We start from the raw sequence: 24,792 nt of genomic DNA, 5'->3' as shown, positions 1-24,792 counted from the left end.
AGCGTCCTCTACCTTCAGATCCTCCCATGAGCCAGACATTCTCCTCACTACCAACCCACCCTCCTCCCACACTAGTATTTTGGGGAGTTAATGGGAGAGGAAAACGTACCGGATTTTCCCTAGCACTTGACAAAGAGAGCATTAGGAAGGAGGAGGGGGAAGGGGCTGGCGGCCTCAGACAATGGGAGAACTGACTCTGGTAAAGATGGAACTTCCATCAAGCACTAAACAGACTCCTGCTGAGGACTACACTGGAGAAGCATGAACAGTTAAGACAGAAAACAACCATATGGCTGTTCTTAATGATCCAATCAATACCATAAAGGCATAGCACTTCTAATCAGCTCTATGCTACGATTCCTGTTTGCTGGCTGTTCTCATTTTAAGGAGGGCAATATGCATCCTTAGTCACACTTTGCCAAAGTGGGCAGAAAATGCTTGTAGAGACGTCATCTTTCACTTTATTTATCCCATGAAGCCTTTCCTGCACTCTTTGTTTGTGTCACTATGGCTCCACATGAACCAGCCCCCGGGCCTCCCAGCCTCCGCATGCACACACCTTGCCATGGCATCACAGGGAGGCCACAGACAAAGCCCAGCAACCACATAAGTGCTAACTCCCTCCTTCCCCCACAGCCCCGTGCCCCTCCACAGCAGCTCCCACGTCCTCCATGGGTCTCTGGTCAGAGTCAGTCCTGCTAGGCATCTTCCCCTCTCCTGCCACCTCAGCACTGCCTGTCCCTCCCCTGGCAAGGGAGCTTTCTAGAAGCTCCGTCTCTTGTCCCCTGAGCATCTTGCTTATTTCTTCATCAGGACTGGGAGATTGCCAGCAAAGTACTCAATGCCCACGTTCACACGAGCCCAGCACACTGTGCAGCAGGAAGCCGGCAGATGATGGAAGTTTATGGAATGATTTTGCTTGGATTTTCTACCCCTTTATTGCCATCATTTCTTCAACCACTTCCCAACCTCCAACACCCCACACCCTGCACTGCCCCTCCCACCTGCCCCTGCACCAAACCTTCTTGGACTGCTTCCATTAAGGGACTCATTGTTCTCTCAACACCCACAGACAGTTTTCATGGTTGTCTCAAAACCCTTGTGTTGATACTATTTCATAGATTGCTTATGTTTTACTCCAACAGTGAAGTCTTGTATGCCCTTCTACCTGTCCTTGCCAATACTTAGATTACAGTTAAATCTTTTTACCTGCCTGAATTTCACTCAAACTCTAAGAGCAGTGAATTGCATACACACTTTTTCTATAATTCCCTGAATTTTGTGGTAATTTCTAAAGTCTTTTCTCCCTAACTAGATCTCTAGCTGCTGAACTTCTGTCTTCTGGGCACAGTAGGTGTTCTTCGTGAGTTATGAGAATTTCCAAGGGGAAGATACAGGTTACAAATGGTATTTTGTTGTCCTGGTCTTCAAATATAACATTTTTCTATTCACCTAAAAAAAGAGTCACTCGTGTGACATATCTTTCCAGTTTATTCTTTCTGTTGAATATTGAGGATAGTAATTCCCTCCTTCTGGAACTTCAGATGACCTGAAAATCCCAAACTGTTTCCCAAAACTATCAGAGGCTGAGCGTTTCCTCCTACATGAATAACATTTTATTGTAGATATAGTTCTCTATAAAATTATGGTTTGTGTTTTAAATATCAAGTGATACATTTGCTTTAAATAAAAGTTTTGGAAGTATGTATCTCAAGAACTACCTTTTACCACAGCGCTTGATAACATCTGAGAGCTAGCTGGACATAGGTAAGAGAGCTGATGGTGGCTTGACGGCTGTCATAGGCTTGATGAGGAGCTGTCACCCACCTGCTTGAAAGAGCAGGAGGGCCAGTTCCCGGCTGAGAAGCGGGCCTCAGTCTGTGCTCCCTAACTCTCTAATCTTCCTCCTTTTCTTCTCAACCTGTGATCCCCCAGTGTTAATCTCTGATATTTCTCCACCAATTTCATGTTCATGTATGCTGAGATTTTTCATCTTTCTTTCCTCAGGTTTTCAAGATTTCATTTTCAATCTACTTTGAAGCTCCTGTTTCACATGTATGCCATCCTTCTTGGTGGATCAATGGATCTTCCGCCCTGATCTAAAGCCAGGAGCACACTTTTGTTTTGATTAAACATGATAAAGACCTTTGTTGTTTCCTTGTTGTCTGGGTTCCTCCTCTAAGCCATAATGCAACCTAAATATATATCTTCCTAGTTATATACGTATAGTTTCAGAGTCATTTTATTTAAAAGATAAAGATTAGGAAGTAAAAATGTTAAAGATTCTAGGTTGAAAATTCTGGTTAGGAAATTCTCATATTTAAATATCATCATAAATATATTTATGATTATTTCCTATTTTGTTCAAAAGGAGATGCAAACTACAAATTAGAGATTTACAGATCATCAGTATAAAAGACTATTTATGATTCACATGGACTAGGAGTCTCCTGGATGAGGAGACAGGAATGATTCTCAATATTTAATAACTGTTATGGGATCTGCACATGACTTGAAAAATGCTGGGATTAAGCTAAGGGCTCATCACTATGAGGGTCATGTGAACACAGATCTCCTCAGTGTACACACGTGAAGTCTGTGTGAACACTGGTGATCTTGTATGGACATGCTTAGTCAGTGTAAACACTGGGCATCTCTGAGGAGGGAATACACAGCTGCATGGCACCTCATCTCTTTTCCATATAGAGACTCATTTACAGTCCTGGCAAAGATGAATGATGATTTAGTTACATGTGAAAGAGCGAAGATAAACCACAGAGTAAAGAAGTCTGAATTGAAAGAAGCCTTGGATTCACACTCTCAAATAACCACTGGCTTCTTAAAACATCTTTTACTTCTAGATCCTCCTTAAATCTGAAATTTAAAATCGATAACTACATGTTCATAAATCAACAAAATTTTGATGATTTTATTTTTGTTTTGCCAAGATTTAACTAGTTATAAAACAAAAATACCTCATCAATTCCAAAGGGAACTTTTTCTTATCGGGTACTCCAAAGTTGGCTTAGAAATAAGCTGTCCTTGGGTCTAAACACTTGAACAGTTTTTGAAAAATGCTGCAAGAAGTTTCTAGTTTGTCACCCAAATTGCATGTCAGAAAACAGAGAACATTTTGTCACGCTTAGACACCATTCAATCATAATCTGAGTTTGACTTCAAAGCTCTCACAATTCAATCTTATTTAGAATTTAGAAAATCTGACTGGGGAGAACAGCCTAAGGACAGGGGGAACTTTTGTCAGTCACCTGCAGAGCGGCACAAGCCAGGTGTGAGGGCCTCCATTCACACCCCTCAGCTCTGCCTTCCTTCTCCAGCCTCCACAAACAGACACTGGGCTGCCGGTGGACAGTGGCTGGAGTCGGGGCAGCCACAAGGACTGGGATTGTGCAAGCACACATCTGTACTACGATTGGCCATGCTTCAGTGCCCAGGAGCGAGGACCACACAAATGGAGGCTAACTTGCACATGTAGAGACAGTCCTTTGTGCCCACATCCATCAGGGGTCTTTGAACAACCCTACATCTTCCTTTAAAAACAAATCAACCCCAACCACTCATTATTATTAGGTACTGAGAAAGCAAGAATAATCTCTTCTACCCTGAGGCTCATTCTGTAAGATCCTAATAAAGTCTGAAACAATAATGAAAACAACCAAAGAAGCACAGACCCTCGGAGGATGGCAATTTCATCCAACTAAAGCATTAATAAGAAACTTTTTGGACATAAAATATGCAAATGGCTTATAAATCAAAATCGTTCAGTATTAGGGGACTCTTATCTACGGTGTATTCTGTTTTAGTCGGCATCTCCCAAGAAGACGGAATCAGACATGCAGACTATGAATATCAACTTTTCTTCAAACTAACGTTCCAGTTGACATATACTGAGCCCAACAGGGGGAAAATGTGGGAAATAAATTGCACTTTGAGTAAGATGAAAACTCTCCATTTATTATACGGAGTTTAATAAGTATGTTGTTTATTACAGTTCAGGGGATAATCTTAAGTATCTCATTCCATTTTAAATAAATTGCAGAACTATTTTAAGAGGTCCTGCTCAACTGTTCCTAAGAAGAAGAAATGTTTGAAGAAAACAAATTAAAGCCCTATCAAAATTAAATAATCTAAAGGAAACATTATAGAATTTCATTTATGCAAATTTCACTTAGGATGTCAGGTAAACTTCACAAAAATAAAAAAAAAATATAGGCTACTAAATAATGAAAACATGGACGCGCTCAAGAAACCTCTTTAAAGTGACCTTGAGTGTCTTTTACTTTGAGAAATAATTGTAAGTTTTCTTTCCTTTTGATCTGAGGGGATCTTTCCCTTCCTAGCCCTGCCTATCTCCATCAGGGAAAAGGGAGCCTTGAGGTTCAGGCCTTGCTCTAGAGGCATCTGATGAGGTGTCTCACTTCCAGTTCCCCAGCCCCGCCCCCGACCCGGTCCGCCCCTGCCCCGCCCCTTCCGTACGCCCCGCCCCGCCAAGCCCCTCTGGCAGCCCGCCCACCCCGCCCCACCCCGTTCGTCAGCCCCGCCCCTTCCGTAGCCCGCCCCGCCCCTTTCCCCAGCCCCGCCACGCCACGCCCCTTTCGCCTGCCACGCCTCTTTCGCCTGCCACGCCCCTTTCACCAGCTGCCCCTCTGCCAGCCCGCCACACCACGCCCCTTTCGCCAGCCACGCCCTCATCCCGGCTGCTCCCCTCCATGGTCCTGTAGCCGGGTCTTCCTCCTCCTCCTCCTCCTCATCGGGCTGCCTGCCCCGCCTCTGTGCTTGACCCCCAGTGTGATTTACAGGGAGGAGGCTTCTGTTTTATGTATGCCCCGTGGAGCCCCCTGGGATTCTGGACCACTGTGCCACGCTCGACCTCAGGACTCCGCTGCATCGTGTCCTCCACACGGTTCACCACTGTCCCCGTCCGTACATCTGACAACGCGGACCTGAGTGCCCTGCTCCGGGACTCCGGTCTCGTGTGGTCAGCCCTTCCTCCTCCAGCTGCGCTGTGGTATCTTTCCAGATCAAATTTCCGATGGACGTTCTGATGGTCCCTGTACATAGAACTTATTTGCTACAGAGCCTACTAGTATGCACAATTACGAATTCTGACATAACCTACTAACATTCAGCTCCTTTTGTTACATCACAGAAAGCATATCCATGTTCTTTCCCTAGGTTTGGATGGGATTGTCCTCTAACATGGCAGATGATTCTTCTTACTGGTTCATAATCCGTGAAGTAGTTTCTGAAGAGTCATCCGAGGAGTCACTGGAAGGCACAGGCCTCTGAGAGGAGGCGGCTTTGTTTCAGTCCCATGTGAAGGGTGGATATTGACTGGCACCAACTTGGATGAAGACAAGTAACCTTCCCCATGAGCGAGAACAAAAGAAGCTGGGCTCCTGCCAACGTTCTCACAAAGGAGAGCTCCTTATCCCACCAGCTCTGTGTGGGATTCTGTCGTTTCCCCTCCACCCTGGACAGGACTGCACTGTGATGTGCTTTTGCCATAAGCAGTCCTCACCCCGGAATCAGTGCTCATCATGAGGTGGGGCCTGGCCCTAGTTCCTACAGCTTCCTCTTGATTGCTGGCATAGAAATTTTCCTTACTCGCACAACTGTTCATTCAAAAATATATATATATCGTAATTTAATTTAGCATTTGTCTATGGCGTATACTACATGGGGGTTTTAGAGATTTTAGTTGACCACACTGTAAGAAATAGCATGGTGATATAATTAATTTATACTGCTGTGACAATGGAGATAAGTTACATATTCAACAATCAAAAGGTATGATTTTTTTCAATACCACTACAGATTCTCTTTTTGCCTGATTTGAAACTAAATCCTCATAGATACAGAATTGTTATTCTCTTATGAATAAATCTCATCAGTTACCATCAAGAAATAGGAGAGGCAGTCAGTCAACAACTGAAATAGATTTTCAAAGGAACCCAGATGTCTAGAAAGATGATATGAAGTCCAGGAAGTTATAAATACCAGAGAATGGAAAGAAAAAAATGGCTGGATAGATGAGTGATTACATGTATGTAATGACATATATCTATAGCTAATATATGTATTTGTTTCTACATATTAGGTAAACTATACATGTATTAGTACACAGGTATATGTATATATTTATACTTACAAATTTTTTCCTCTAAAAATATAGACTTTAATTCCATCCCAGTAGGGAAGTCACAGAGTGTATTATGCTTTGATATCTGTGATTGACGTGCACATCATTATTTTTCTCCAGGATTTCTCTCTTCAGAATTTGCATTAATAAGAATGTGCTCTTGGTCTCTAGTCCCAGTCTGAGGGAGAATTCTTGTGTGACTGCTGCCTGCCGCTCTGCTATCTTGATTTCCTTGCAATCAGCCTGCAGACTGGCAAGGGAAGGTACTCTAATGATTCTAACTCAAACACTGTATCTGTTGCTGTTGACAGACTTTGTTCCTTAGAGGAGACAGGAGCTGCCAGCTGGCTCTGACAGTTTGCGAACTAACACTGACATTTGTGTTGGCACCGTAATAGTATTTACAGCTTAGAAAGGATAGACAGTCAGAGTATGCTGGACCCAAAGATTTCTGAGGTAAAAAGTACAAAATATACAAGCAATAAACGTGACCATAATAATAAGATTATTCTCAAAATAACTTCAGAGCTTAGGGTCCATTTTCAGAAGCATCTGTTATATATGAAGCATATGGCATATGCTTACAGAAAAAGAAAAGTTACAAAGAAGAGAGGCTAGTGATTCAGTTATACAGCCAGCCAGCCACAGCACATTTTCTAATAGTCTACTCTGTCAGAAGACTGCCAGAGAAAAGTAGGAAGAGATAAAGCAGAAAAGGAAGCTTTGAATGAGATGGACCATAAATAAAAGATAGAAGCACTGAGAAATAAGATTCATATCATATCTTTTTTTTTCCTTTTGGCAGGCTCAAAACAAGCCCCTTCCCTTAGTGTCTTTTTACTGCCCACGAACAACACTTTGTAAGAAGTCTAAATTGACATATTTCAGCACAGTCACCTGTAAAATTGTGAAACCATGTAGTTTTGGTCTGCTTCCCTGATGCCAGCCATATACTTCCTAAATTCCTTGGGGTTTTTGAGGCAATGCAGTTTTCATAGGCTGGTACCTAAGAGCCCTGGGAAGATTTAGGCTGGGCCAGTTACCAGAAAGACTAGGGCACTTTCAGCCCACAGCCCAACATCCAGAGAGGATAGAGGGACTCAAGGTTAAATGGACAAGCAATGACAAAAATGGAATCAACCACTTCCCTGTAATGAAGCTCTGTACATCCCCAGAGGACAGGGCATGGACAGGATGGCTTCGGTGGCCAGAGGGGCCCTGGGGGAGGACCCAGACCCTGCCTTGTCCCGTCCCTCGCTTCCCCCACACCCTCTGCACTAACTGTCACAGCAAGCCATAAAGTGGAAAATAAGGTGGTCACTGGACCAGAGCTTAACAAACAGAGATGGGGCTATGGGGATCTTGACTCAGGGTGCAGAGGGAACTTGGCACTGCGGTGGGCATGTGAGGTGAGGCCATGTTGGAGCCTGGCTCTGACACTGTGGGAAGATGGGAAGTGGCCTCCAGGCAGAAGGTATCAGAACAGAATTCGATTGGGAAGCCACTGGATGGTATCCACTTCTGCAGATTCTGGGAGAAGTCCCTAGACTTCCTGGGGTCACAGACACCTGCTGTGTTGGTAGTTCAAGTTGGAAAACTGGAGACTCTGTGTGTGTGTGTGTGTGTGTGTGTGTGTGTGTGTGTGTGTGTGTGTGTGTGCGCGCGCGCGCGCGCGCGCACACACGCACAAGCACATCACCCAAAGTAGTTTTCGCTAGAGAAGTGACACTGGAAGGCAATACTACACTGGCCTTCCTGAGAATTTTCTTTTAACACGTTTGGATATTATACCACCTGTTGTGAATTAGATGGGGGAAAGTTAATCGACATTTTTGCTTTCTTAATAAACTGTAGCGACACCACAGTTCCCTTGTTCTGTGAAGAAAGGGTTTGCTCAGGTACTCACTGCTTGCGTGCCCTGGCAGTCTGGGGACTGGCATTCACCACTCATGCGGTTTGGAATTAAGACATCTTCCCAGCAAGATGGACTCTGGGAGAAAGAAAAGAAATCATAATGTTGTTGCACAATTACAGTACAAATGCACTCCCTTGCATATTTTCTGAAGTCTTTCCTTCTGCACTGTGCAGGGGAAGACAATTAAATGAGCAGTCCTACAATCTTTTGATGGTCCACCAGTGCAGGGGAGCCTCTCCAGATGTTTCTTGAGATCTTCAAGGTCAAAGCTATCACCATAAATATATATGTCTGCAAGGCATTTGGATTTAAATACATCATCTTTCCATTTCCCCAGGGTCCAGCTTTAATGTGGTCTCAATAGGAAGCCTGACTCTGAACTGGGCAAGTATTCTCCATCTGCTCTGCCAGCTCTCCTTTGCTTCACAGCAGTTACCATGGCCCCATAAGTGGTATGGGTGAAGGGTGGTTGTTTGTGACCCATCAAGTGTGGGCTTTGTAGGGTAGACTTCATCCAGTCTGCCTCCCAGCACCTACAGAGGGGCCTGGCATAGGACATGCCTACCAAAGCCTCAGAGCCATCAAAGGAATAAGAATTTAAATAACAGCAAGAGGCTTTCCATTAAATCAGGAAAAAATGCACTTAAAATGAATGCGTCAATTAGTGCATTAATGTCAGAAAGCTCAGCCACTGTATTCAAAGTGTTTAACTGTTTCATAACCCTTTGTCTAAGTTTCAAGATCTCTATAATGACCCCAAAATGCAAAAAACACAGTTTTATGCATTTTGTTTACACATGGTCTGAATATAGTTCTATGGAATAGCCCAAATCCTCAAAGACAAGTAAACACCCAAAGCCAAATTAAATAATATGCAGCAACTATCATTTCTTGTTCTTAGTCATTAACAATACATTTGGTGAAAAGAATACAAAACTGGGTTCACAGAGGGCACTTATTTAAGCGGTTATGAAGTCAAATTACCAAGAAATGCAGATGTAATCTGTACCTTTTGGGTAGTCTCCTCACCCCCGATAAACTTAATTGTCCAACATTTTAATTAGATAATTTTCTGAAGTTCATTATGACTTTAAATGTTGACTTGTAAAGGAAAGCACACATAAGGAAATTACTCACAAAAGACCATGGGGCAGCGCTCAATGTGTGCCTGTGCCCGTTGGCCTTGTGAGCTCTGGCAGCCATCTCCTGCCTCCGTCAGACCTATGGCTAAAATGCCAGCAGTGCTCTGCCTGGGATGCCAGTGAGTGGGCCTGGAGGGAGGTCTACTGGCTAAAAGGGGAGGCCCATTCTTCCTAGCAATGTTCAGTGGACTGCAGTGGTAGATGAGTATCTCTGCCTGCTGGACTTGGAGGAGATTCTACAATCTTCCAGAGAGAAAGGGCAGATTCACCTACTTGGAAGTAAATGTGAAAATCAAATTTTATAGTCATAGCAATACCTTCAAAGCTCAGAATTTAAAACTCTGTATCTTGTAGAGTCACCAATTAAATGGGATTAAATAGGTACCTTGTAGCAGAAACTCTTGAAAATGCCAGGGAAGTTGTGCAGGACCAGGAATTATTTCCACCAGCATGCACACACGCACACACCCATCACACGTATACATACACACATGCATGCAGCAGGACACAGTCACACCCATACATATGCATACACACATGTGAAACTATTCTAGTCTAGAGAAAGCACAAAACATGTGGAAGCTGAGCTCTGCCTGGAAAGGATGGAGCCATTCAAGAGCAGCTACTTAACCCAGACCTTTAGAGGCCTTGGATTTTGAATTCACAGATCATTAGCCCATGCCACTGCTTAATTGAAGCTAAGGGCACACAAGAGTCACAGCAGGACTGAAGCTGCTCTTGTTACCAAGTTTATGGTCAGCTTTGCCTTTGGCTGGTGTTTGAGCTTGTGGACTGTGGAAGCTACTGCAGAGGGGGGCGTGAGGAGTGAGTTGTCCGGAGAAGCCATACACTTCATACTTTATGCTCAGTTCTTTCCTCCTCTCAGGGAGTCTGCACTTCTGCTTTGTGTTGGGCACAGAGCTTCACATGATCAAAGAGCAATTAAAACAGTTTCTCACAGATATACTTTTGTTGGCATATATTAATTACAAAAGGGGATTTCATTATGTTTCTACACACCCATAAATGGTTACTTCAAGAAATTCATGCTTCTTTTTACATATATTTTTATTGTAATTAATAGAAGGGTTACATGATATTCACTAGATAGAAGGTGCATTACTTCACATACAGTGATACCCTTTCACATGTCTTGGTCCCCATTTCCCTCCCCCTCACCTCCACCCCTCATCTTGTTTTCCCCCCTTCCCTATCCAATTTCAAATAACCAAATACGCATTTATCCAATATATCAGATAACAAAGTGAAATACTGTAACAATATGAGATAACCAAGGGACAGCAAAAGAGATGAGAGATAACATAGTACATTAAGGACAACAATCACTCATTATATGGAGGTCCTTTCATTTAGCATCATACTGTATGACCTTATGTATCTAGGTTTTGCTATATTGCAAATCTCTGCTACGAGAGCCCAAGGTTTCTACTGATTATGACAAATGAGGGAAACCATTGAGCCTAAGTTCCTTTGAGTCTGGCTTACTTCACTTAATATGATTTTTTCTAAGTCTTTCCAATTCCTTACAAATGGGGTGATGCTGTTCTTTCTGACAGCAGCATAGAATTCCGTTGTGTACAAATACCACATCTTGTTGATCAACCGACGCAGATGTCCCTCAGGTGATGAGTGGATCATGCTTCTTTTTGAGTGTGGGTGATGGGCTTGAACTGGAGGCCTACACACTGTCCCTGAGCTATTTTGCTCAAAGTTAACACTCTATCATTGGAGCCATAGCTCCACTTGCAGAGTTTTGGTGGCTAAGTGGAGACTAGAATCTCACAACTCTCTCACCCAGCTGGCTTGGAACCATGATCTTCATATCTCAGCCATCTGAGTTATAGGCCTGAGCCACTGATGCCTCGCTTAAATTTTAACAAAGCCCTGAGTTCAAATACTAGTACCTCTATCCAAAAAAATTAAAAACATCTATGTAACAATTCCTATAATTTTATGAGGTAAGATACAATCAGATAAATATTTCTGTTGTGCAAAAAATTTATAAAAAATTCCATTTATAATTTTCTTTTTTATTTCAAACCATAATTTAATGATATAACTAGTAAAACTAACTACAATTCTATTAGATACAGGATCTAACCCAGTGAACACTATATGCTAGTTTATCTGTACTACCCATAGCATCAGTACAAATGCTTACCTATTTTTAACAATAGAAACATATATCTAGTAAACCCATGTCCTAACAAAGCAGATTTGTAACTTTAGAAAATCCTGCATTGTGACTCGCTGATCATTTCACACTGTGCATGAAAATTGCTAAGGACTTAGCTTTCAGTTTGGAGTTACCGGACACTAAGAAGGGGGATCTAGAGGCACGTGTTCCGGTGATTAGAGGTATTCCTTCAGAGATTTGTGGGATGGCACTCCCTTCTCTCTCCTCTTTTTTAAACTGCAGTTTCTGAGGCAAAAGGCTTTCTTCTATGTCTCTCTCATAACTTGCCTCAGGCCCAAAGTAACAATCAACTGGCCGTGGACGGAAGCCTGCACAACTGTTAGAGAAAACAAACCTTTGTGCCTTTTAAGTATGCTTTATTTTAAGGACTTCATACAGCAATAGAAAACTGATTAATGTAGCAAGGCTGAGTAAGCTGCTGGTCAGATCGCTCCCTACTTCTGTTCCTATATAGTCCATGAGCTAAGAAACGTCTCTGCATTTTTATATGATTGAAGAGCACTAAAAGAATATATTTCATGACATATGAAAATATGTGAAATTGAAATTGCAGTGCACAAAAACCAAGGTGTTTTTTTTTGCCATTTCTGGAGCTTTAACTCAGGGCCAGAGCACTGTCCCTGAGATTTCTCAAGGCTAGCCCTCTACCCCTTGAGCCACAGCACCATTTCTGCGTTTACTGTGTATGTGGTACCAAGGAATAGAACCCAAGGCTTCATGCTTGCTAGGCAAGCGTTCTGCCACTAGGCTGAACTCCCAGCCTGCAAAACCAAATTATGTGGACAGATGGCTACATATACAGTCTATGGTTGGTCTGGCGGTGGATAGGCAGAATTGTGTGGTTACAACACAGCTCTGTGACGTGTAAACCCAAAGGACCCACTATCCAGCATAGGGGCATTTAGGACACTGCAAAAGTTGTAGTTGTTGTACAAGTAGCCATGTAAAGGCCATGTTATTGCAACGGCTACCTTAGCACAGCTGACCAGAGAGAGCGGAGAAGGTATGGAGGCACACAGGAAGACCTCAGATCAAGTGTTTTTTTTGGTTGTCTGAATTAGTGAAAACTAATAACTACAGATGATAAGTTAATGTTCTAACCTGTAGAAAAGAATGAAGTACAATGCTGTATAAATCTACGAATATGATTACATGGACATTAGAAATTCATTGATATCAAAGGGAAAAGCGGTAATAAATTCTATAAAGTATGAATTTTAACTTCCATTTTAAAATCTTCCAAAAAGAATTGTTTTACAAGCCAAATCTAGTGGCAAACTGAAGCCTGAAAGAGGCTATTTCATATTCATATCATTTCAACAAGATCAGACAGAGAAAACAAAAGGTTGTACTTCCTGAGTTATGCAAATGAGGTCATCATTCTGCTCTTCACACATGGTGCAGGCTTAAAACAAGTCTAAAATCTCGTTTTCCATAATGTTACTACAAACTCTTGCATTTGAGATTTTTTTCTTATTTTCAAAGTTATTGTTATTATCACAGTGGGTTTACTTAAACTATACTTGTTACCAATGACTCCATGTTACCCTCAAATTAATTCTGTTTAAAGTATTGCCTTGAAGTGTTTCCACAAATATTTATTGATAAAATTAAACTTAAGGGACTAGAATCATTTTGAAATTTGTCCTATTATACTGGTGCATAACATAGCTATAGCAAAATTGTTTTTAACATAGCTGTAGTCAAAGGCCTGAGACCTTCTTCTGCTATTTGTCATCTGAAACAAAAAGGGGAAGTCAGAGAACTTTGAGGCTCCAGAATTTGTTTCAGCCCCTTTCCACTTGTTTCTAAGATATGTCTGACCTAGTTTAATCCATCCATTCTAAACAATGTTTCTGAGGAGAAAAATACCTCCCTCATGGATGGTATAGGGCCTGGCATATCCTGACCTTCATTCTTTAAAGGAAAAAAGAGAACAATTTAATGACAACTGCTGTTAGTTCTTAATTCTCAAAATAGAACTTTCTAGATAGCTTATTTTTAAGCTTTTTCCAAGGGAACTGACATAGCACTAGTAGGTATTTTTTAATTCTTTTTTTTCCCCTCTCAATTTTCCTATTATCCAACTACTCTCAGGGATCACAGCCCTATGTGGAAAATGCTGCGGGGAGCTCTGTTAGAGCAGACATCTGTATCTGTTGGGTAGTAGATTCTCCACTGCGCATCCATTTTCCTCCACAGGATTCTGAGCGCCTCTGCTTCAGGCAAAGCTAAGCAAAGCAATTGAGTGATAGTAAAGGCTCTGTAATGCAATTAATAAGTAGTAAAGCAGAAAGAAAATAAAGAAAAAAAATCCTCTGAACTATTCTTCTACTCACCAAATATTTATCAAATTCACTTTTAACAGTATAAAGAGAAGACTCACTTTTCTTGCAGATTTCATGTAGTAACTATGAAAGGTGGTGTTACAAATAAACTAAGCACACCCATTCAACTCAGAGAGGAAGAAAAACTTTAAGTGCCTGTAGCAATTACTGACAAGATGTAAACCCATATACTGCCGGTACAAATAAAAACTAATTTAGTGCTGTAGGTGATGATTAGGCATGTTTTCAAGACACAAACCTGCAGCTAACACACACCATTCAACTCCCAAATATTTCCCTAGAAGTCATGAAAATTTTCCCATGGGGAGAATTACATTTACCTTTTCCTAACTTTAATTTATAATGGCTATTAACTGAGGATCCATACACATATCCCTTGAAACTTTGAATGAATGAGTAAAACGGGATACTTGCAGAGCCTGTTTCCCTGTGGTTGTAATTGTGACAGCTTCAGCTTTCTGCCCCCTGTTGGCTGGAGGCTAATCTCATTATTTGCCATGTGGGTATCAAAATGGCAGAGTTTATCCTACTATGCAGTCCTCAGTCATGTGATCAAGGAAGTCTTAGATGCTATAATTAAGGGCGAGATAGACATCTGGACCTTGTATTGCTATTCTGTATTCCATTGGCTCGAAGACAGTCACAGTTCTGGGTCACACTTAGGAAGAAGAGATTTCACAACATGTACACTAGGGAGGTCTCTGTGGTCTGTGTTTGCACCCTGCACTCACTCCTACTTCTGACAACATGAAAGCTTAAGAAATGATCATTTAATATGCCTGTGAAGTTCTCAGGCTATCTCTTTAATATAGACATATTTTCCAGTTAAAATATGTGAATATTTGAGCAGTACCCTGGAGCACTCCTCTTAAAATTTCAAACAAAGAATGAACTTTCCAAGTTTAGGAGATATTAAAACATAAATATTAGGTGGAACCAGAAACGGAGCTTCTATTTATCCTAGCAAGTTAAACTTGAAAATAGCATCATATTTTATAGAAACAAACATGTTTTGCTCTAATGAATGTATGTACTCTTATCTAACTGGTATTCATACCCTGTGACTTCTTGGAGCAGCAACATTTTACACTTTTACCTCTGAACATTTATCTGAAAACTATACTCTACACAAAGAGATCAGTTGTTTTTATCATCTATTTCATCATATTAGAGAATATTAAGAAGCAAAGAGTAATGAAAAGATCATAAGTTTATTAGTCTAGTCCTTGTTAATATTCTCCTTTATTTTTATGTCATATTTATAATAAAGTCTCCATCCTTGAAAATATTTCACATGGTATACAGTAAGCTGAAAAGTCTAAGGTGATTTGGCAAATTCCATCTAATTTTAAAATAACAGTGATTGTCACAAAGGTACAGGCATGACACCACCTAGCACTTGTGTGGCACTGGGTTGGTTATGCCAAACATGCCTACATTCTAACAAACCCTGATTCCCCATGAAAATCTGTTAGTGCCCCATTCTGCAGGTCTATTCAAATTTCCTTCTATTATTATTCAAAATAACTCATATACCCTCTTTTTAAAATGTTATTGTTGAGGTGATGCACAGAGTGGTTAGAGTTACACTCCTTTATTCTCTACCGAAAGCTCTGGAATAACTTGGGTATCATGGGATCTGTACAGTGCAACTGAATATCATCTGTAGAAACAAAACAAAGAAGCAGCATGAACCTGGCTGGCTCTCCAAGGGCTGCTTAGGATCCGTGTAGAGCATTTATTTGGACAGACACATGAGCAGGCCATATCTTCATCCAAACATGAACTCATCAGTGGCTGCTGGCTGCTTATTTCCTCTAGTTTTTTTTTTTTAGAAAAGGATGTAGTTCTCTGTACCTCTTTTCATCAGGATTTCCATCTGAGACCGTATACTACCATCTGCATCGTAAATACATTAATTTGATGTTATTCTTAAGTCAGTGGTCCATACATTCTTCAACAAATAATGGCTATTACTTAATAATATATGAAAGATAATTTTCTAGACTCAAGAAATAAAACATTGATCAGAGTTTGACACTGAAAAGAGTAAATGTGATTAAACAAATAAGACCTATATATTGAAGGTATGCAGGAAGGCAAACGGACCTCGACTTCTATAAGAAAATGTCTAACAGCTGAGACTTGTAGAATCAGAAGGCATCAGATAGGAAGAAAAGGGTTTTACGAGGTACAAAGAATTCTGCGCAGAAAGTGAAACACTAGCTACAACCAACCCATTGATTGATTGCTATGAGGCATATTTCCAATGAAGGAATTTCTCAGGTATTCATTGTTCATTCAACAATAATTGTTTCAGTGTAAGCATCTCAATAAACAACCCTACTTCAAAGCACTATTGGATTAAAATGTGCATTTAGATATAATGGCATGGAAGATACTGGATCCAAAGCGTGGCGGCCCTGAGATAATGACCGGCTCTCTGTACTTCAGAATCATACTGACTGTGTCTGAAATCCAAGTGACACACACACAGTCAACACTCAGGGCCTGTTAGTGCAATGAGGAGCCACAGATCAGAAAAATATGATCATTCCAGCAGAAAAAGATTAGGACAACCTAAGCTCTACTAGAAAGCTTAGCCCTCACCATCTTATTGGTAAAATAAGTAGGAGATCAGGGTCAAGTAAGATAAGGAATGGGCTAATTAATGTAAAACCCCTGTCAGGCAAACACAAGCCACGGAGACATTAGTCGCTGAGAGGTAGATAGCAGCAGAAGGACGTGCGGCGTCACTTTACACCAATCCAAGCCAAGTGCCACTTCTAAGAAGAGACACTCGGCATGCATAGATGCAGCAGCCGCTGGTGTCAATTGTCCCCAAGCGAGTGTTCCTGCCTGTGTTCCTTCTCCCATGCCACCGAGATTTCACAACGATTCATAAGCAGGACGCTGGGCCAGCCCTGGAGACTTCCCCCAGAACTTGAGAATCTCGATCACACATGAGACATAATTTGGCATCTAATTTACTTCCACTACTAAAAGGTATTTCATATAATAAAAAGCAAGCATTTTGCAATCTAATACTTGACATTGTACTTTTCCCTTCCAAGAGAATTATCATAAGAAAAGGAATTGCATCTCTTAAACAAATCTGCATTCTCCTAAGTGAAGCAATTTTTGCTCTGCTGAGCAGCTCTGCTGAGTTTTGACATAGTCAATCGCCATCATTATTTACTGAGAGGCCCTCCACCCAGGGCACAACCAAGCTAATGCATCAGATGCCAAACACTATGTTTATTCCTTTGCAATTTCTAGTTACCCACCTACTCCTAACCCCAAGATGCCTTCAACTGTATTACAATGTGTTCACTGTTTTCCTGCAGGCACATCACAGGGAAGGCAGGATTTAAATGGAAGTGATTTTTTGTCCTGTTTCCTTTGAATTTAAACAATGGAGACAAATAGAGATCTAAAGATACAGTGATTTGCTTTTATGCACTCTTCACACATTTAATTTCAGAGAACCGTATGATTATCTTCATCTGTTCAAGTTCGCACTACTAAAAATAATCTGGCCGTTGCAGGCATGGAGATTCACTGTAGCTCAGCTTAGAGGCAATAGTCAAAGGCAGAGCAACGTTTCTAACCACTGAGAAGCTAGCTCTCATTTCAATTCAAGACACACCAATCTATCTGAATAACATTTACTATCATGTAAGCCTTCGTGGTTATCTCAGCTCACTTTATATCTTGATAATTCTACTTGGAACTGGACTCAGCTTATTAAATGAGGTAAGAAGAAGCTTATTCCATTCCTAGAGAATGTCCAGATATCATCGCCCAATAAACATTATTAATTAGCTCTCAGTACTTCATGAATAACATATCATATCTAGTGTGTCCTGAGCTACACTCAATCCCCATCTCAAAATGCTAAAGGAAAAGTTTAATCAGTCATTTTATTTTCAAGAAAGGGAAAGGAAGCGATAGTGCATGCTTAAAACCATGAAGAGATTACATTTTATTCAACTTTTCTATTGCTTAGTATAAGTTACTGCCTATGAATATATATTAGTTTGGTGTGACTGTCTTGGCTATTGGTTTTTCAATGGTGGACCAGAATTTTGCAAGACTTCAGGGCATGGCTGGCCAGATAGGGACTTTGGAAGAAAGAGTCAAGAGTGTGACTTTTCAAGACTGAAAAGGCAATCCACCTTGGATGAGCCACTTATCCAGGCACTGCAAATGTGCCATGAGCAAGACCCCCTTACCTCAATGGTACTGCTATGTGCTTAGTGGTATACTTAGCCTTGCCCTTGACTGCTTGGGGCTTGAGGGCTTCTAAAGAGCATGGCCTTATAAAATTATTAAGAGAAATTGATTTAAAACTAAAAGAGATGGTTTGTCCTTGACAAGCTCGAGTGTCAAAGACTTTTATTAGCATGGTTCAGTTTAATATGTGTGGAATGTTTGTTCTACTCTATAAATTCTCCTCTGAGCTTGTACCCTGTGAGGCATTTCCTTTCCCTTCGCTCTCTCCTTCTCCCAGCCTTTATCTTCTCTCTTCCTTCCTGCTCTAAAACAGTTATAATCAAGGACCATTCACTTCTAGAGCTCACTCATCTATTTATTTAGGGTCTAATCAGAGAGAAGAACAAATCAGGGAGTGGCACTGTGGTTCAAGTGGTAAAGTGCTAGCTTTGAGCTAGAGTTCAGAGACAGCACCCAAACCCAGAGTTCAAGCCCCATGTCTGGACAAAAAAAAAAAGAATAAATCAATCATAAATCAAGGAAAAGTAAATGTATAGTTACCTGAGATTCCTCAGCACAACTTTACATGAGTTAAATGCATCTCAAAAGTATTCTAAAATTCCTACATTTTTCTAAGGCTTGCCTTAAAAATATGTTATCATTCATTTTTCCTTACTGGCTCAATATTTTTGACCTCGTCAATTTCTTCAAATGTCTTTTCTTATCAATCACTTTCATTAAATAAGGTAGAAAACTGAAGAACAAATATGGGCTCTTGGTTATAAATTATTACCACTTTTAATGTTGGGAAACAATACCAAAGAAACAATTCACTTACTCCACAAAGCTGCTGTCTTTTCAGAAACTAGAACCGTCATCTTCTCCAGCTAGCCTGCAGTTACCTGAAGCAGTCCTGCTCTAGGGGATGGACTCAACCACTGCAAACAAGAGTGAGCAGAAGGGCAGGGCCACGAGCACACACTGTGCCCCAGACTGGTGCAACAGGAAGTACACTAAATATTCATGACTGCAGATGCAACATTTATTTCTTTCCTACTTTAAAACAGGCGGGGAATCAGAGGTGGAAGATGGCACCGAGACAATAGGGACGCTGCCTCGCTCTCTCCCACAAAAAGAGAGAACCAGGGAGTCCCACGAGCCAACTACCTTAAGAAATCCACAACAACAAACTCAAGAAGCAACGGAGAAGGACTCAAACCGGAAAAGAAATCCAGATAAAGCTCACATCCAACTTTCTCAAAGAATTCGGAACGCAAGGACCCCTCCCCCACCCCTCGCCGCCTGTTCCGAGCCAGGGAAAAGCCTCGGAGGGCGCCGGGCCGGGCAGCCCCGACCCGCAGAAGCCAGCATTGGACCGGGCCAGCGGCAGAAGCCAGACGCAGGAACCAGCGCAGACCAGAACAGCAAGCAGCAGAACCCAGACGCGGAGCACAGGCGGAAGCTGAGATCCAACGGGAGTGAATGACACCCCAACACCGCAGAGCAGAGGAGTGAGTAGCCCAGCGGGTCCCCAAACCCATCGGGAAAGCAGAGCTGGTGGCGAGCTATAGAACTTAACCCAGACCCCTCCACCCCGCCTGAGAAAGTCTGGCACGAGCAGGGGGGCAAGGAATTTAGAATCCTGTCCCTTCCCTCAACAGCTCCCCCCACCAGCCATTGACTGGAGACTGACAGGTGGGCGGGAGCTAAGACCCAGCACCCCACCAAGGGGGTGCGGAGGTGTCCCAGCCCCCACTCTCCCAACAGCCTCCTCCCCCAGGCCACTGACTTGAGACTGACAGACGGGCAGACACTAAGACCCAGCACCCCAACAAGGGAGGTGGAGGTGTCCCAGCTCACCCGCCCAACAGGTTCCTCTCCCAGGCCACTGGATCTGGAAAGTGGGGGGCGTTGAGACCCTACCTTCCAACAGCGGGTGGGGTGTGCGGGAGTCTGTCCCCCTCAAATCTTGAGCCGGGCACCCTCCAGCTGGGAATCTCGAGCAAGAGAGCACCGCGGGGCCCCCACAGTCACAGACTCTTGGCCAAGGCAGCAGAAACACAGCAGAGAAGTGAAGGGCAGACCAGTACCTGAGCTCGCCTTCTGAGAATCAGAAAGGCGCAGCTGTGCCCTTGGAGCCCACATCCTCGGCTGGGCCCCACCCCTGGGAACAGAGCAGAAGCCACCTGGTCCAGCTGAGAGCTCCTGGAAACCCCCAAACTCCAGACCCTTTGCCGGGGCCCGCCCCTGAAATCAGTACAGGAAAATCAACCATCCCCCCAGCCCGCTGAGACTGAAATGAACAGACCCATCCCACGGCCCACTGTGAGGCCACTGGTTGGGCTGAGAGCTAGTTGTGCAGCAACACACAGCCTCTGCAAAAACTGCAAACTCTGACCTAGTCAGCAGAGGAATCAGTTTGGCCGAGAACCACAGGTTTACACAGATTCCCAGAACCGCCGGTCCCAATCCAAGTAAAGACAGCCACCTACCGACCACAGAGTGAACTACAACAACAGTTCTCGATGCCTAGGAGAGCGCAAAGATGAATTACAACATGCATAAATAATCAGAGTCCCACGCAAAGCCCAAAAGGAAACAAGAGCAAAGGGACGAGAGAGATGTCACCATCCCAAGAAATGACACCTGAAGAGGCACGAAATATAACTCAAATCAAGGAGATGATTTTGGAAAAGACTAATGAAATTAAGGCTGAATTCCAAAAACATAAGTAAGAAATTTCCAAGGAACTATTTGAATTCAAAAGAGAAGTGGAAGAAAAGTTCAATACCCTCTCAGCAGACATGATCAGCTCAGTGTCCACACTTCAAGCAAATATGGAGGCATTAAGCAGCAGATTGACTGAGATGGAGAACAGAACATCAGGAACAGAAGATAAAACACAAGAGCTGGAAAAGAAAGCACCACCTTGGAAAAATCAGTCAGAATCCACCAGAGAGAACTCTAGGACCTGGCAGATGCAGCAAAGAAGTCTAATCTTCATATAATAGGGATTGATGAGGGTGCAGAATTTCAGGACAAAGGAATTTATTCACCAAAATCGTAGCAGAGAATTTCCCAATCTCAAAAGGGAAAATACTCACATTATTGAAGGTTTCAGGACTCCAAACAGGCAAGATCCTAGAAGGAACTCATCTAGACATACCATAGTAAAGACACTAGACCCAAATACCAAGAAATTGATCTTAAATGCTGCAAAAACAAAGAAAGAGCTACATTACAATGGGAAAAAAGTTCGAATCACAGCAGATCTCTCCACACAAACCTAAAATGCAAGAAAAGCTTGGAAAAACATCACTGATGTCCTGAAGTCCAACAACTGCCAAACCAGACTGATATATCTAGCAAAACAAGCATTTACATTTGAGGGAGAAACAAGAATATTTCACTCCAAAGAGAAGCATTATGAATACATGCATACTAAACCAGCATTACAAAAAATATTAATTTATCGAGAACAAATTGTAGAACATCAAGAACCCCCATCAGGAAGCAAATATTTATAATTCACTAAACACAAAAGGGGGAAAAAGAGAAAGAAACTTAGAAGTAAAAATAAATAATGACAATGGACACTGACCATCCCTCCATAATTTCCCTAAATGTGAACGGGCTGAAAAATTCAATCAAAAGACACAGAGCAGCAGACTGGATTAAGAAACACCACCCATCCATATGTTGCCTCCAAGAGACCCACCTCACTGCCAAAGACAGAAACAAATTCCAAGTGAAAGGATGGAAATGAATTTTCCACTCCAATGCACCATGCAAAAAAGCAGGAGTAGCAATCCTAATCTCTGACAAAATTAACTTCTTAGTAAAATCAGTACATAAAGATAGAGACACCATTATATATTAGTAAAGGGTACAATCCATGCCCATAATATTACAGTTGTAAACATTTACTCCCCCAACACGGGAGCACCCAAATTCATCAAACACTCTCTTAGAATTACAGAACAAGATAGACTCAAACACAATCATAGTGGGAGACCTCAATACGCCACTCTCAACAAATGACAGGTCAATTAAACAAAAGTTAAGCAAAGACACCACTGACTTAAATGACATCATAGCCCAGCTGGGCTTAACAGATATACACAGAGTCTTCCACCCAATGGCTAAACTTTTAACATTTTTCTCAGCAGCACATGGAATACACTCCAAAATAGATCATATAATAGTTCATACAGAAAACTTAAGTAGATACAAGAGGACTGATATAATCCCATGCATTCTATCAGACCACAGTGGAGTCAGACTAATTCTGAACAATGCAAAGTTAAAAAACATTCAATCACTTGGAAGCTGAACAACACACTTCTGAATAACTCCTGGGTAACAGATCAGATCAGAAATGAAATTAAAAACTTCCTTGAATGTAATGACAATCAAGAAACATCACACAGGAACTTATGGGACACAGCAAAGGCAGTTCTAAGAGGCAAATTTATCGCACTAGGAGCTCATATTAAAAAGACAGAAGAAGAGCACGTAAATAACCTAAAAAAACCCTGAAATACCTAGAGGAGCAAGAAAAAGTTCATTGTAAAACAACTAGAAGGACAGAAATAACAAAAATAAAATCAGAAATTTCAGAGATTGAAATAAGATCTACTATACACAAAATTGACAAATCAAAAAGTTGGTTCTTTGAAAGAGTCAACAAAATAGACAGACCCCTGGCAAGATTAATCAAAAAAAGGAAAGGGGAGACTCAAATAAACAAGATTAGAGACCCCACGGGAACAATCACAACTGATTCCCAAGAAATTCAGTCCATAATGAATAGGTACTCCCAGGGCCTATATTCAAAGAAACAAGAAAATCTAGTAGAAATGGATGATTTCTTAAATAAATATAGGCTACCCACACTGAACAACGATGAGGTAAACAATTTGAACAAACCAATCTCTTACAATGAATTGTGGAACGCAATCAGGGAAATGCCAACCAAAAAGAGCCCAGGTTCAGATGGTTTCACTGTGGAATTCTACAAGACGTTTAAAGATGAAATAACACCTATACTCTTGAAACTGTTCCGAGAAATAGAAGCAGAAGGAGCAATACCAAACTCATTTTATGAAGCTAATATTACTCTCATCCCCAAACCAGGGAAAGACCCAACAAAAAGAGAAAACTACAGACCTATCTATCTAATGAACATAGATGCAAAACTACTCGATAAAATATTAGCCAACAGAATCCAGAAACAAATTTAAAAAATCATACACTATGATCAAGTAGGCTTCATTCCACAGATGCAAGGCTGGTTTAACATTCGCAGATCAATCAATGTAATACATCACATCAATTGAGCTAAGGATAAGAATCATATGATAATTTCTCTGGACACGCAGAAGGCATTTGACAAAATACAACATCCATTCATGTTGAAAGCACTAGAAAAAATAGGAATAAGAGGTACATTCCTCAAAATAGCGAAAGCCATATATGAAAAACCTACAGCCAGTATTATACTAACTGGTGAAAGACTGGAACCATTCACCTTAAAATCAGAAAGTAGACAGGGATGCCCACTCTCTCCACTTCTCTTCAATATAGTGCTGGAACCCTTAGCCAGAGCAATAAGGCAAGAAAAGGACATCAAAGGGATCCACATAGGGAAAGAAGAAATTAAACTATCCCTATTTGCAGATGACATGATCCTCTACTTGAGTGACCCAACAAACTCTACTCCCAAACTTCTAGAATTAATAAACCACTTTAGCAAAGTGGCAGGATACAAAATCAACCTTCAGAAGTCAGTAGCCTTTTTGCACACCAACAATACACAAACAGAAGGCCAAATCAAGAAAACGATCCCATTCACAATAACGCCCAAAAGAATAAAATACTTAGGAATAAACTTAACCAAGGATGTAAAGGAATTATTCAATGAAAACTATAAAAGCCTAACGAAAGAAATTAAAGAGGACACTAGTAAATGGAAAGACATCCCATGCTCATGGCTAGGGAGAACCAACATAGTGAAAATGGCTATACTGCCAAAATTGATATACAAATTCAATTTAATTCCCAACAAAATCCCACAGACATTCTTTATGGAAATAGAAAATATAATCCAAAGATTCATATGGAACAAGAAAAGACCTAGAATAGCCAAAACAATTCTAGGCAAAAAGAACAATATTGGTGGTATTACAATACCAGACTTCAAACCCCACTATAGAGCCATAATAACAAAAAACTCTTGGCATTGGCACAAAAACAGACCAGAAGATCAGTGGAACAGAATAGAAGACCCAGAAATAGAACCACATACCTATAGGCAACTTGTATTTGACAAAGGAGCCAAAGATATACAATGGAACAAACACAGTCTATTCAATTATTGGTGCTGGCAAAACTGGGCAGCCACATGCAGAAAACTAAAAATTTACCCTAGCCATTCACCATGCACAAGCATTAACTCAAAATGGATCAAAGACCTCAATGTCAGACCAGAAACCGTGAAACTGCTACATGATAAAGTAGGAGAGACACTGGACCTTATAGGCATAGGCAAAAGATTCCTGACCTGAATCTCAGGGTCACAACAGATTGGAGAGAGACTCAATAAATGGGACTACCTAAAAATAAAAAGTTTCTGTACAGATAAAAACGTAGTTGCAAAAGTAGAGAGACAGCCAACCAACTGGGAAAAGATATTCACCAACAATATATCTGACAAATGCTTAATATCTAGTATTTACAGAACTCAAGAAACTAATCCCCCCAAACCCAATAAACCATTCACTAAATGGGCAAGG

General features: G+C 41.4%; 1 protein-coding gene across 1 annotated transcript in view; it reads right to left on the bottom strand.

The window, feature by feature from the left end:
- The window catches only part of Prkn (parkin RBR E3 ubiquitin protein ligase), a 912,456-nt gene that overhangs the window by 405,921 nt on the left and 481,743 nt on the right, over window positions 1–24,792 (bottom strand). The window contains 1 exon segment of the mRNA XM_090337856.1: window positions 8,067–8,150. Coding sequence (XP_090193982.1) covers window positions 8,067–8,150 — 84 coding nt within the window.

Source organism: Megascapheus bottae, chromosome 8 (assembly GCF_031878675.1).
Source record: "Megascapheus bottae isolate mThoBot1 chromosome 8, mThoBot2.hap1, whole genome shotgun sequence".
Lineage (NCBI taxonomy): Eukaryota > Metazoa > Chordata > Mammalia > Rodentia > Geomyidae > Megascapheus > Megascapheus bottae.
The sequence above is the reverse complement of the archived record's forward strand: the minus strand, read 5'-3'. Positions and strand labels throughout refer to the sequence as shown.